The following is a 14,548-nucleotide window of genomic DNA, read 5'->3' on the forward strand; positions in this document are numbered from 1 at the left end:
TTGTCATGCCCAGGTCCAAGGATGCCACATATTCTGCCATACCCACAACAGCCCTCTCCAAGGAGAACTTACCTTGCTCAGCACTAGCTGTAGCCCTACTGAGAAGCAACGCTGGGCTGGGCACAGGCAGACGGGAGCAAGCTGCAGGCTTCTCCTCTCCCGTCCTTGGAAGTGATGGGTCTGTGGACTCTTGATTGGCTCGTATTTCAAGGAGTGTGGTTTATGGCCAAGCAGAGGTGAGGAAGAGGGCCTTGAAGGCTGGGCAGTAGACTGATGGCACTGTGCTCTTTCTGATGTGGGTGAAGTTGACTAAGAGTGCTCACAGCTCTGTGGAGAGGGGGAGCTGGTGAATTATCTGTAATCGATCTGGGTGAGTCTAATGAGGTGACATACTCTGGTCCCCATTCTCAAGGTTCAAGAGGGACATCTTTAAAAAACGGTCTCAGGGACCTGATCTGAAAGCAGCTGCTCATAAGCAAGAGAATGAACCAGAATCAATTAAATGTCCCTCTGAACAAATCCGTTTTCTCAATCTGTACCTTCAAGGAGGCAGCGCTATGGAATGGTACACAGGATCTGGGGCCAGATCATTGGGTTGAATTCCAGCATCACCACTTCTTTGCTAGTGTGTGTCCCTGGGCAAGTCACAGCTCTATGCCTCCAGGCTCCCATCTATAAAATGGGGAGAAATTGGTACCCACCTCACAGAGGCAGTATAAAAAAGAAGTGAACTTTCCAGAGCCCGACACATGGGAACCATTCAATGATAAAAATGATGATGAGGATGGTAATTTTTCTAGCTCTTCAGCCTACTGTATGTGTGTGTTAATTGTTTTGGGAACTGAGTAGACAGTATGTTGGGCAAATTTTTCTATAGTTTTTTTTTTTTTCTAGTCTTTCATCTTTCTCTTCCTCTCTCTGTCTCCCTCCTTTTAATCATATGTTGGCTCTCTAGATTGAGTCTTTAACTTTCATATCTTTTCTTTCCTATTACCATCTTCTCCCTTTTTGTTTGCCTTTTTAATATTTTCTTCCCCTGTTCTGTGGAAACTGCTCTCATCAAGGCCACATTCTTGTTGTCAAATGCAGTGACTTGATTTCATTCTTCATCTTACATGATCTCTGTATATAATGCTCTTCAGCTTCTAGAAGTTCTCCTTCAATAGTAGACTGACCGACTTCAAAGACAGTAGCCTTTTCTGATTCTTTTCTACTTTTCTGAGCATTTCTTCTCATCCTTTTCCAGCTCTCTTTCTTTTGTGTGCATTTTAAGTAGTGGGTCCTCCAGAGCGCTGAAACCTGCTTTATTCTTTTATTTCTGTCTAGTCTTTGTGAGCAACCCCAGCCATCTCTTTCCATGACTTGTTTTTGTTGTTTAATCACTAAGTTGTGTCCAACCCTTTTGTGACCCCATGGGCAGTAGTCTGCCAGGCTCCTCTGTCCATGGGATTTCCCAGGCAAGAATACTGGAGTGGTTTGCTCTTCCCTTCTCCAGGGGATATTCCTGACCCAGGGTTTGCACCCGCATCGCCTGCATTTGCAGGCGGATTCTTTACCACCAGTGTCACCTGGGAATCCCAACTGCAGAAGGACTCTTCCACCTATGGCTCTTTCCTAAGCCCTTTTCAAATTCTAAAATAAATAATGTCAAGAAAGTCAATGCTGTTTTAGAGCACAGCCTTTTGAAACATTTTATTGACCACTTGCTTTGTCCATGGGCGATGAAAGCTGATTTGAATGTCCAATGTTCTATTGTCTCCAAACTCTTCCTGACTTGATGCCCTTCCTCCATGTTGCCATAACAACTCACATCCTGTAAAGCTGAGAACAGAAGGAGCTGAGGTGTGGGGGCCTTCCTTTGCTTGGCCTTTGGTGAACTGGATCCCTGACTCCCTGTTTCTCCCTTTGCCCCTCTGTTTTGCTGAAGCTTCCACTTGCTGTTGCTTCCTAAGAAAGGGCAAGGCAAACTTTTCCATGTCTGCAAATACATCTCTTTTGCCCTTCCATTGGGTGAATACATTTTTAGGTGTAGAATTCTAGATTGAATATTTGTCCATCAGAGTTTTGAAGTAATTTGCTCAGTTAGAGTAACAGTATAAGGTTGTTATGGAAAATTATGCTGTCTTTCTGATCCCAGTTCCTTTGGAAATATGACCTGTCCCACCCTCCTGGAAGCTCTTAGCATCTTCTCCTTGTCCTTATGGTTCTGGCATTTCGTAATTTTGTGCCTTGGTCTGTGCATGTGTCCACTTGTATGCACACATGCTCTCATTTATGTGTTAACTCTGCCACAGACCCTGTGGTCCTTTCTTCCATATCTTCCTCCTCTTTGTAAGCAAAATTTGCTTCTTTGCTTTTTCATCTTCCCAAGCGTTGTTGAAATATCTCATTTCCTTTTGCCTCCCCTCTTCCTCTTTGTGCACCAATATTTATTTAATTCCTTTGTATGTTGATGTGGAGAGGAGGTAGAGACCCCTGCTCTAGCCATGTTTAACTAGAAATCACTCTGAAGTGTTTCAAAAAAGTTTACAATGTCTTTTCAGGAGCTGGTCTCTTTCTGCAAGGCATGTGATGACTGCAAGAATTTCGGCAACCCCTTCCTGCGACTTTTTCAAGTGGTCTCCAAGCACAGTCAGACATTTGTTACAGATCATAACAAGCCTGTCTGTGCTTACAGAGTGGAATTCAGGGTCTTCAGTTTGCATTTACCGTCTTCCATTTAGTTCAGCCTCATTGGTGCTTCACCTTGCTATCTGATGGGAAATATTCTTCCCATAAACTTCAGTAAGATGTAATGGATTTCTGCAGTGGAAATATTGTTCGAGCAGCAAAACCAAATCACGGCAGGCGCTTTGTCTTGGGACCATGTGTCTTGCAAAGCAACCATTTAAAACGCCACTTGTAGAAAGCCACAAACAGTCACAGCTAATTCACTTTACAGGAGTTTTGTTTGTACGTAGGGGAGAATCACACCAGCAAACAGAATCATTGCTTTTCCAAGATTGTAGCATTAATTATCTTTGTCAATTTGTGTTCACAGATCACCTTAGATCCTAGGCTTTTTCTTTGGGGTAGAAAATGGTGGCATTGGGGTTGGTGAAGATGCAAATGGTATTCTTTGAAGCCACTGGGGAAAATATAGTGCTCTCAAGAGTGGGACATGGGACTTCGCTCTGGTGGTCCAGTTGTTAAGAATCCTTCTGCCAATGTGGGGACACAGGTTCTATCTCTGGCCTGGGAAGATTCCACATGCCGTTGGTGAAACTAAGCCTGTACACTGCAGCCACTGAAGCCCATGTGCCTAGAGCCTGTGCTCCACAACAAGAGAAGCCACTGCAATGAGAAGCCTGAGCACTGCAACTAGAGAGTAGCCCCTGCCTCACCACAACTAGAGAAAACTGGTGCACAGCAACAAAGATCCAGCATGGCCAAAAGTTTAAAAAAAAAACAAGAGTGGAACTGCTGGCTCAGATGCACATAGGCTAATAGTGTTCCAGCCTCAGTGAAAGCTGGTCCAAGTTAGATGCAAACCTGCACTGGACTTATGCAAGACAGGATACAAGCCTCAAGGAGGCTTGAGAGCAAGTGAAACTGTTAGCCTTTCTCTCAGTAGTGTCCAACTCTTTATGACCCCATGGACTGCAGCCCACCAAGCTCTTCTGTCCATGGAATTCTCCATACAAGAATACTGGAGTGGGTTGCCATTCCCTTCTCCAGGGGATCTTCCCACCCCAGGGATTAAACCCCGTCTCTCGTATTACAGGCAGATTCTTTGTCCAGTGAAAGTTACTTCCTACTCCTGTAGGAATCTGGTGGCCATGCTGGAAAGGTTCTTAGCCTCCAGGGACTTAGCTGGATGTGGGACTCCCAAGGAAACTCTTTAAATCTTAATGCCCAAGATACATTCCCAGACCTGAGTCAGAATCTTTGGTGGTGGGACCCACCATCAGTAGCTTTGTCTATTTTTAAAATATTTATTTCTTTATTTGGCTGTGCCAGGTCAGTTGGTCTTTAGTTGCAGCTCATGGGATCCAGTTCCCTGCCCAGGGATTGAACTTGTGCCCCCTGCATTGGGAACTCAGTCTTAGACCCGCTGAACCATCAGGAAAGTCCCCACAGTGACAGCAGTTTTGAAAGCTCTTGAAGAGACAAAGGACAGGGTGCATACTACCACTGGGTCATTTTTTTACATCCTGTTGTTATGTAAGTGAAGAAATTTAACTTTTAATTATTTTGAACTAATTTAGATGGGAAGAAAGTGGAAATAACCATGTCATCATCATTTAGGTTCACTCTTCCTTTTGCAGTTGTTTCCATGGCGTGGTGGGGTAGAGTTTTCTCCCTCGCATGAGAGAGAATTAAGGGGTTATTGTCAATTCAGAATCTAGGGCATTTGGGGAATATCCTCCTAGTGGATTTTGCTCTCATGGAAAATAAGGTGGGAAAAAATAATGGAAGGGTCCGTGGGCAGGGCTGGGCACTGGCTGGGTGTGACTTCACCGGGTCCCGTGTCTCTCCTGGGGTGTGCAGGTCCCGTGGCTGTCATCAGTGGCGAGGAGGACTCGGCTAGCCCCCTGCATCACATCAACCATGGCATCACCACACCCTCGTCGCTGGATGCCGGGCCAGACACGGTGGTCATCGGCATGACCCGCATCCCGGTCATCGAGAATCCCCAGTACTTCCGTCAGGGACACAACTGCCACAAGCCAGACACATGTGAGTACCGTGGGAGAATCTTGTCCCTCTTGGGGTTGGAGGGGGGCATGGCGATAGACCACGTAGGAGGGGGTTCTGGAACATTCTGGGGTGACCTACCACCTGCTAACTTCCCACTCTCTAAGAGACCCTCCCTCTTTGTCTAAAAACTCGATGAACAGCCTGAGCAAAGGGATGCCACGGGACAGAGGCCCCTGGGTGGAGTGGGCTCGGGGCAGGGGAAGGGGAATCAGCTTGGAGGCAGGAAGCCCAGCCCCACCTGGAGAGGGGCTTCCAGTAAGGCAGGGTACACAGGCACAGCTGGTTGTATCTGCAGAAACCTGGCCTGTGTATGCAGGAATCTCTGCCCAGACTATGATCCCCAAGGTCGTCAGGCCCTCCACCCACACCTCCCCTAGAGGGGAAAGGAGGGAAGGGCGGTGAGTACCTTTGGAATGGAAACATCTCTCCAGCTGCCCCTCCAGTGCCCCGAAGTGTACAGTCTGAGAATCGGATCATGACCCTGTGCTCAGACCCCTCCCCTCCTCACCACAGATGTCTCCTTGAGATCAGAGGGCTCAGGGCACCTGCTTCCTACTCTCTCTTACCTCCCGGTCGTTCAGGCCCTCCCTTTGTCCTTCTGCTGAGTCTGCTGGGGCCTTTGGCCTCTGGAGCCTCGGTGGCTCCGCCCTCCCTCCGGCAGGTGTTCCCCTTGCTGTGTCCCCAGGTTCAAATCTAGGCTCAGCGACCCCAGTGCACACCACTCCACTCCCACTGCTCCTAATCCCCCAAAATGGTCAGTGATGTCCAGAGAGGGAGCCCTGGAGACTGCCTTAGAGCTGGAAGGGACAGAAGAGATGGGTTAGGTTAAGGCCTCATCTGCAGACAGGAAACCTGAGGTTCGGGGAGGCTGTGAGTCCCCCTTCCCTGCCCACAGGCTTCTGCCAGTCTGTTCTCATCATCCGGTCAGCTGGTCCGGGTCAGCCCAGGAAGAAATGCCCCTGGTCTTGCTCTCCCCTTGATGGAGCTCGCTATATTTGGGATGCACTCTTTGCAGTTCACAGAACTCTTGCTGCTCCCGCTAGTCCATCTGATAGCAGAGCAGGCATTCGGCCTCCCCATCCACCTTCGCTTCTGTTTTTCTGGCTGTGCTTTTAGTGAGAGGATTGCCACCGTGGGAGGGACTGAGCTTGAATCAGGACAAGGTCATCATTTGCCTCCCAACCTTGAGAGTCCTCTAGAATCTGTCTCAGTGTTTGTCACACTCCCTCATCAGCACCAGTTATAGGAAGATACTTGGGTTCTAGATCAGGGCTGGGCAAGGGAAGAAAGATACCTGTGTTTCGGATAAACAGTGGGGAAGACCGTGTCAAGAATGGTTCTACCCTAGCTTTAAAGCTCTCGCCTCAGATCAGGGTCATCCTCGACTGACCTGGGTGTGGCCATGAGGAAAGCCCTTCCATGATGCTAGCGTGAGTCCGAGCTTAGTCTGGCGTTGGCATTGCTGAGTTTTCTAGAGTGATGTTGGTACTTGAATAGAGGTTTGGCACTGCTGTGTTGAATGTGCAACTGGTTCTCCTTATTTCGAGTATTCTATAAAATCACCATGAACATGAAATTAGCGAACCCTGGACCATTGTTCCTGGGGAAATCCAGGGTTAGGTTCCTTGTGAGCCTCTGGTCATAACCTTTTTATCAGCTAATCAAGACGTAACCTGTATTGCGTGTGCTTCTGTTTAAGGACACCTTAATACATATTATTGATTCATTAACATTGAGCTCATAGTGGCCAATAGCACTGTGACTCAGGCCTGGACTAAGCTTATCAAACACACCTGTTTTCTCCTTAAGGCACGTCACAGCATTCACGCTCATAGAAACACTAGACTTCGCTTCAGCACACTGCTTGGGGGCTGCTTTAAACAGCGAACTCGCCCACAGAAAGCACAAATATGCAACGAAAGTGGCATTGAATAAACCACAAGAAGGACACTCATTTACAGCACAAAAGCCACAACAAGAAGGCAGAGAGCATGGCTTTTTAGCCTTAATTGGGAACGTGCATGTGGGGGTGACTCAAATGTGTCACCATTCCTTAAATGTTTGTGAATAACCGTGAAAGCGCCATGTGTGTGGGTTTATGGGGTTACACACAAATTGTAGCGAGTAGATGAATTCGTGAAGGCAGAACCCAGGAAAAATGAGGATGGGTTGTGTTCCTGTTAGTGGGAGCCCTGGGTCTCGGGGTAGAGGAGGGTCACATGGGCTGCTGATCCCAGGGGGAGTGGCTCGGTGTCCACATGGGGAGAATCTGACCTTTGGGAAGGCGAGTCCTTCTGGGTTGTCAGAATAAGTGGGTGCCGTGGAGAGACCTGTGGGGTCTGAATGTCCTCTGAGGTCAGGACTCGGCCCCCAGCCAAGGAGCTGTCGCCTTAGGAACCGGTGCAGAGGAGAGGCATCCTCGAAGCTCCCTGGGTTTGTGACTCAAAGCAGGCAGCCTCTCTACGGTTCTGACAGCATTTCTCTGTATAAACGATGGGGTCAGCGGAGACAGTGAGGAAGCAGGTTTAGCGACAAGACTTGAGGGAACAGAGAACAAACAAGACCTCACAGAGTAGAATCCCTCACTGACTCCAGATTGTCCAAACCCTCCGATATTTAGGGGAGATGCCCTTTTCAGGGAAGCAGTATGTTGTGTCCTGTCAATAGACAGCAGAGGGCTCTTAATTGTTTTCAGAAAACATGTGTGGCAGGACAAACAACATGCAGGAGCCTTGTAACGGGATTTGGTTAATCCTCCCTCTGTGAATCTGTGGCTGACTCACACAGTCAGGGAGGAGAGCACCCGGCCCTCTCCTCGCTGAGGTTTACGGGCTGGGAAACAGCAGGTCTCTGATTACAAAGCCTTCATCAGTCAAAGGCAAGGGACTCCAAGACACATCCCCGTGTGCGAGGAGACGCCATCATAAATAATTAAAACCACATGTGCCTGAGCGGATAAATAAGCAGTGGGCGTTTACGATGCTGCAGACGGGGCCGGGGTCACTCCTTTGGGGGGGATGGCAAGAAGCAAGGGATTAAGCAAAGAGAAATGCTCATATCTCAGGGGCCCCCCAGGGGGGCCTCTGCTGTCTGATTCTCTTCCTCATCTCATTTAGCAATGTGGACCGTGGGAAGACATCATAGGGACATAGCTACCTGACTTCAAGCTTCATTTCCGCAAGTCCCCCGGTGATGGATTTAGCACAAAAATGCTTTTCTTTTCTTTACACACGTGTTTATCATAATCAGGGGGGACCTCTCTGGCTGGAGTGATGAAGATGCTGCTCTTCTCCCTGCTTCTCGCTGTCTTCAATCCGGGTCGTAGAATTTTTCATGGCAGGTCAGAGCTGCTAGGATGTTTAGGGATCACCCAGTACCTTCGTTATCAGATGCTCGCAGCCTCTCACCGGTGTCCCCGAGTGCGCTGCATATGGCATTGTCTTTATTTGGAATGTACTCGGCCTTTCCAGGAATTCTGGAAGAGCTGAATAAAGATGCTCCTACTCAGGGTTGGATACAGAATCTGCAGTCTAGTGAGGCCTCCCTCATCATTTATTTAAAGCCCCCTAATGCTCAAAAGCATCAGGAAACTGATCTGCCTCCTTGTCACCCAGCTTATTTGGGGCTAGGTCCTTCTGAAGAAGACAGAGAAGGAAATGGCCACCCATTCCAGTATTCTTGCCTGGAGAATCCCTTGGACGGAGGAGCTCGGTGGGCTCTAGTCCGTGGGGTTGCAGAGTCAGACATGACTGAAGCGACTTAGCGTGCACGCTTTCTGAATAAGACACCGAGGGGCCGGTCTAGGTAGGTCCCTGGGGAGAAGTTTCAAGCCCTTTGTAGCCACACTGGGCAATCGGTGACTTTTGTTCCCCTTGTGACAGCTCTGGGCTGCAGTCACGGTGCCTGTGCTGAGTTGGACTGTGGGCAGCTGTGTTAGGATCATGCTCTGGCTCGTTCCCATCAGCTGATTGGGAGGCTCCTTGGCTCTGCTGAAGGCCCTGGGGTTCTCTGCTCCTCCCCTTTTCCCGAACCTATTCTCTGAAGACAGCTGCGCCTCTTGGCTGAGAGAGCAGGGGCCAGCTGGGGTTGCTAACCCATGTCACCCTTTGTTTCCTGCCCTCTGTGCCCAGGCCAGGCTGTCTGCCTTAATTCTCAGGTTGTTTCTGTCTCAGAGGAAACCGTTCGCCATCTTCCCAGCATCAGTGCTCCCACATCTCCATCCCTCTGCCCCTCCTGGCGGGCCTGCAGTCAGGGACTCTCCCCGACCCTGGTCCTTTTAGACTCTGTCTCCTTCTGCTTGGCCCTGCACCTCTTCATGTTCCTGCCTCATAGCTCCATTTCCCCAGGAATCCCTGAGTCCTCCACCCTCCATCTCCTGGTAAAACTCGAGCATATTCCTTTGGGTCTCTCCTCTTCGTTAGCATCATAGTCATTCACAGAGTGCTGATTTTTCTCCTTTCCATCTATTCAATAAATATTCACGGAGGGTTTGTGTCAGGCCTTCTTTTCGGTGGCTCTGGAAACAATGAGGGAAAAGGCCTGCGTGGTTCCTACCCTCAGGGGCTCACTGCCACCGGGACTGGTGTCCAAGACACAGGATGGCACTCTCTGTTCCCCTTGGGGCCTCGTGTCTTCATCTTGCTCCTTTCTGCTGATGACTCACCAGCCTTTACCCCTGGACACTTCTTTCCAGGTCTCCCTCCAACTGCACACCTCCGACCCTTACCACAGTGTAATTCCTGCTTCAAATGCCCATCTCCTCTCCCCACATTTCCTCCCTCCCTCTTCTTCCCTCCTGCACCTATTCATCACTCAACCACTGGCTCATTTCCAACCTCCCGTGAGCCCTTCCTGGGCCCATGCTATTGCAACATGATCTTTCCCTCCTGGGAAAGGAAAAGCCATGCACACTAGTCTTGCATGACTTTTAAGTCACATCCTCGGTCATCACATCCCTTCTCAAAGATGTGGGTACTGTCTCCCAAACCCAACTTTGACCTTATTCCAAAGGACCTCGCTCTTCTGTGTCATCAGCTTTATTTTCTGTGGAAACACAGCGTGGAACTAGGGTCAGAGAAGATATCAACCGACCGTGTGTCGGGTAACGCTTGGTGAGTCTATCTTCATTCCAGGGTGCAGGCTGCTATCACAGACTGAGAGAGAGATGGGCATCGGCAGCCTCCTCTGGACCAAGCCTTGGGCTGGCCTTTCCCTTTTTTTATCTCATGCAGTCTTTCACCCACTCTCTAAGGGAGAGAGGCTGCTATACTCATTTTCTCGATAAACAAACTGAGGCTCAGTGAGCTTAAAGGACTTGTTGCAGCTGTAGCTGTTAAGTGAGAGCCTGAGATTAGAAGCCAGACCTACTGACTCCAAGATCCATCCTTTCTCTATCAGATCACGTTGCCTGGGAGTCCAGTGGTCCACAGGCATTAACTCTCCACTTCTTGGGCTCAAGGAAGCTGGCTTTTGAGGAATGTTGTTGTTGGGAGATCCACTTTTCTCCCTGTTTCCAGGATAAGGACAGCTATCTGGGAAGAACCTTGGCTGTGGCTCCCTGCAGTCATGAAGCTGGGCCAGCCTTGGTTTGGCTGTTGGTACTTATCCTTCTTTCTGAATTCTCCCCCAACTCAAGTTCCCAAGGGACCATGGTGGCCTTTGGCAATATTTGGCCCTGGGGTTAAGTCAGATCATAATCTTGAAAAAATTTTTTTAGAGCGTGTTTAGGGTTTACAGAAAAATTAAGCAGGAAGTGCAGAAAGTTCCGTCTACTCCCCCAGCCCTTCCCTCACCAAAATCTCCCCTATTACTAGCATCTGGCATTAGTGTGGTAATATTTGTTACAATCAAAATACAAATATTGATACATTAGCATTAACTAAACTGTAGTTTACAGCAGGGTTCACTCTCTGCATTGTATACAGTTCTATGGGTTTTACAAGAGCATCCTGGCATGTATCCACCATTTAAGTATCACATACAGTAGGTTCACTGCCCTAAAACTCTTGTGGTCCATGATTCATCTCCCCTCCCAAACCCCTGGCAACCACTAATCTTTTTTTTACAGTCTTCGTATTTTTGCCTTTTCCAGAATGTCATTATAGTTGGAATCATAACAGTATGTAGCCTTTTCAGACTGACTTCTTTCACTTAGCCCTGTACATTTTAGGTTCTTTTATGTCTTTTTGTAGCCTAATTGCTTGCTTCTTCTTTTTTTTTTAATCACTGAAGGCTTCTTCATCTTATGGCTGTAACATAGTTTTATCTATTTAGCTACTGAAGGACATTGTATTAGTTTCTAAGGGCTGCTGTAACAAAGTGGCACAAACTGGGTGCTTTCAAACAATAGAAATATATCATCTCACACTTCTGAAGGCTGGAAGTCTAAAATCAAGGTCTCAGAGAACTCTGCTCCCTCTGCAACCTGGAGGGGAATCTTTCTCCCCTCTTCCTAGCTTTTGGTGGTTTGCTGGTATCCCTTGGCTTACAGCCACATCACTCCAGCCCTCTGTCCTCACGTGGCATCCTCCTTGTGTGTCTGTCTTCATAAGGCTGTCTTCCTATAAGAACACCGGCCGTATTAGATTAATGGTCCATCCTATCCCACTATGACCTCATCTTGTCTTGACTCATTATACCTGCAATGCTCCTGTTTCCAAATAAGGTCACATTCTAAGGTATGGGGAGGTTAGGAATTCAACATATTTTGGGGGGTGATGGGGAGGGGCACAATTCAACCCATTTAACCCACAGTAAATATCTTGGTTACTTCCTAGTTTGGGCAGTTATGAATAAAGCTGCTATAAACATTTGTGTACAGGTTTTGCATGGATATAACTTTTCCACTCACTTGCATAAATACCTCGGTGCATGATTTCTGGGTTGTATGGTCAGAGGGTGTTTAACTTTGTAAGAAATGGTCAAACTGTCTTCCAAGTGGCTGTACCAAGGAAAGTTAGGTTCTGTTGATTTCATTATCAGACTGGCCTCCACCGACCAGAGACCCCTCCTGCCCCAGGGTCTCTTGGACTTGTCAGTGTATACCTGCCTGTTTTGTGTGCTTTCTGGAGTCTCTCTCTGTATGTGTGTGTACACACACGCGTGTGCATCTATTTATCTTCTCTCTACCCTAAACTGTACCAGCTACGAATGATTGTAGAATTCTCATTGAATAGTTGTTTAACCTATATACAGTGAGCATACTTCACTTCTGACTTGTCATCCGTTTGAGGCCAGTTGCTACCTTGACAACAGAACTGGTCTCTTGACTTCCTGATCAGTGTGCTCATGCCGTCACAGCGTCTCAAAAGCAGTTTGTCAAGGGCTTCCCCCGTGGCTCAGTGGCAAAAAACCCGCCTGCCAATGCAGGAGACACAGATTCAATCCCTGTCCTGGGATGATCCCCCCTGCCACAGAGTAACTGAGCCTGTGCTCCGCGACAAAAGAAGCCACTGCAGTGAGAAGGCTCTGCATCACACCTCAACAGTAGCCCCCACTCACTGCAACTAGAGAGACACCAAAGCAACAATGAAGACCCAGCACAGCCAGAAATAAATGAAAAAAAAAATTTGAAAAGATGTCCACTTGAATCAGATGAGTGTTAAATTTCTTGGGAAAGAAAAAAAGCAGTTTGTCCCAGTGATTCTTCATGGTGCCCACCTGAAATGCCTGGTGACCCTCACCTCTTCAGACATCCAAATCCTTTTCTTTTGTTTTTGGTTTCTCTGAAACTTTGCTAGTTCCTTTTCTTTGTGTCATTTTCAAGCTGGCCCTGGCCTTCCAGCCTCCCTTTCAGGCCTTCAGGACTCGGTTTTCCACCTGAGTCTCTGCCCTTTGAACCATAGGCGTGCATTCAGCCTTCAGCCCCTCCTGGTTAGTCACTTCTACTTCCTGCTTCCCTGGGCTTATCATTCAGCCTCCCTGGCTGATCTGGCAGCTCTGCCTGGGGTTCTCCTCAGAGCCTGTCTCTCTCATTAGGCTGTCGATACCCCATCTATGTTGGGTCCCTCCAACCCCCTTTTCTCCTTCATTCCTCAGCCAGTCAACAGACATCCATTGAGCTTTTATTAAGTGTTGGGTTCTCTGACATGGGGGCTTCCCTCGTGGCTCAGTGGTAAAGATTTGCCTGCAGTGCCGGAGACATGGGTTCGATCTCTGGTCCGGGAAGATCCTCTAGAGAAGGGAACGGCAACCCATTCCAGTATTCTTGCCTGAGAAATCCCATGGACAGAGGAGCCTGGTGGGCTATAGTCCATGAGGTCACAAAGAGCCGGGCATGACTTAGTGACTAAACAACAACTCTGACATGGGCTCTGGCATAGGGTGAAGGACCCACCCTTCCTTACCTCTCTTTGGCTACATTGCAGCTGTTCAAAAGTCCTGTCCTCACTCTCTTTCCTCAGGGCAATTGCTTAATGCAGCCCCCTTATCATACCAGCCTATAAGGTGAAGATGTTCACAAAGATGACCAAAGCTGGAACTGTTAGGGCTGTGAACTATGTCACTTTAACTGGGACCCCTGGTTCCTTCATGAAGACTGAACGAACGGCTTGTCTCTTCCTCCTCTTCTGGACCAATCAGCCTTGTCTTTTCTGGAAAAGGGACTGATTTCCCAGCTGCGGTGGGGAGCACGGAGCCTGTGAACGTAATGCAGTATTAATAGTGCATCGGCGTGATACAGATTTCTGTCCCCTTCTGTGCTAACACACTTTGCTTAGTGCAGGGTAATGATGGGTGATTATTTCCAGCCACTTAGCTCAGCGTCATGGACTTGTAGATGAAATACGGAGAATGGGCTCCATTGTCTGGGAGGCCCCCACCCCAGAATCTGGAGCAGAGGTGGCAGCCGCAGCTGCTGCTACTGAAAAATATGCCTTTCTAGGTTTTTCTCTAACAGAAGCCCTGATGGACTTGCCTGATGGAGGGAAGGGTATCTGGTTACAGGGCTGGGCTAGGAGCTTCTCCTCTGGGAGTGGAGCTGAAAAGAGGAGGCTGACTTATGGGGAAAGCAAGGGAGGAGGGACTGTTGTTTGCTCCCTCTCATTGGTTTAGGAGGGAGGGTTAGCTCAACGTGACTTGGAGAGAATAGGAGCAATATGGGGCTGGGGGGTGGGCCATTCTGATGCATCTCCTCCTTCATTCTGCTTGTTGGATCTTAACCACCCCCATTAAGGGAGCTATAGGTTGTAAAGGTAACAGTGATATTTTGCCTTAGCCTTTGTCACCAGTTAGGTATCTCCAGGCCCTGTTTGCCAGGCAGTCTCTCATATAACATTTTCACTGAACATAAATTTCGATTGTTCTCTTGGATTTTTCTTCAATCCTATTTTCAAATCCATTTAGAATAAGTAGCAGAGTCCTGAGAAGGCTGTGATGCTAGGTTTGGTGAGCCCAAGGAGGAAAGGAGTGCTCAGATACGTTGCATGTGCTGAGCTGTTCAGTTGTGTCTGACTCTTTGCGACCTCCATCCATGGGATTCTCCAGGCAAGAATACTGAAGTGGGTTGCCATGCCCTCCTCCAGGGGATCTTCCCAATCCAGGGATCAAACCCACGTCTCTCACATTTCCTGCATTGGCAGGCAATTTCTTTACTGCTTGCACCACTTGGGAAACCTGCTCAGACACATTACCTGTTTCCTTTCTTTCTAGAAAGAGCTAGATGATTCCAAAATGGATTATCTTGGGAGCCAAGGCAGTTAAGTCCTGGACCCATATGCTTGAACTTGTCCTGAGAGTTTCAATCAGATTAACCTCTGTTGGATACTGATTCTCAAATCACTTATATCTAGATGAAATATAAGCTTGGCAC

At 48.2% G+C, this 14,548-nt stretch overlaps 1 protein-coding gene across 2 annotated transcripts in view; it reads left to right on the forward strand.

Moving 5' to 3' along the window:
- The window catches only part of NTRK3 (neurotrophic receptor tyrosine kinase 3), a 424,805-nt gene that overhangs the window by 250,597 nt on the left and 159,660 nt on the right, over positions 1-14,548 (forward strand). For both annotated transcript variants that reach the window (XM_081552009.1, XM_081552010.1), the window contains one exon: positions 4,531-4,719. In XM_081552009.1, the coding sequence (XP_081408135.1) occupies positions 4,531-4,719 (189 nt within the window). The remainder of the gene's footprint in view (positions 1-4,530; positions 4,720-14,548) is intronic.

The sequence above is a fragment of the Giraffa tippelskirchi genome, chromosome 12 (genome assembly GCF_054371585.1).
Source record: "Giraffa tippelskirchi isolate mGirTip1 chromosome 12, T2T-mGirTip1v1.2.pri, whole genome shotgun sequence".
Classification (NCBI taxonomy): Eukaryota; Metazoa; Chordata; class Mammalia; order Artiodactyla; family Giraffidae; genus Giraffa; species Giraffa tippelskirchi.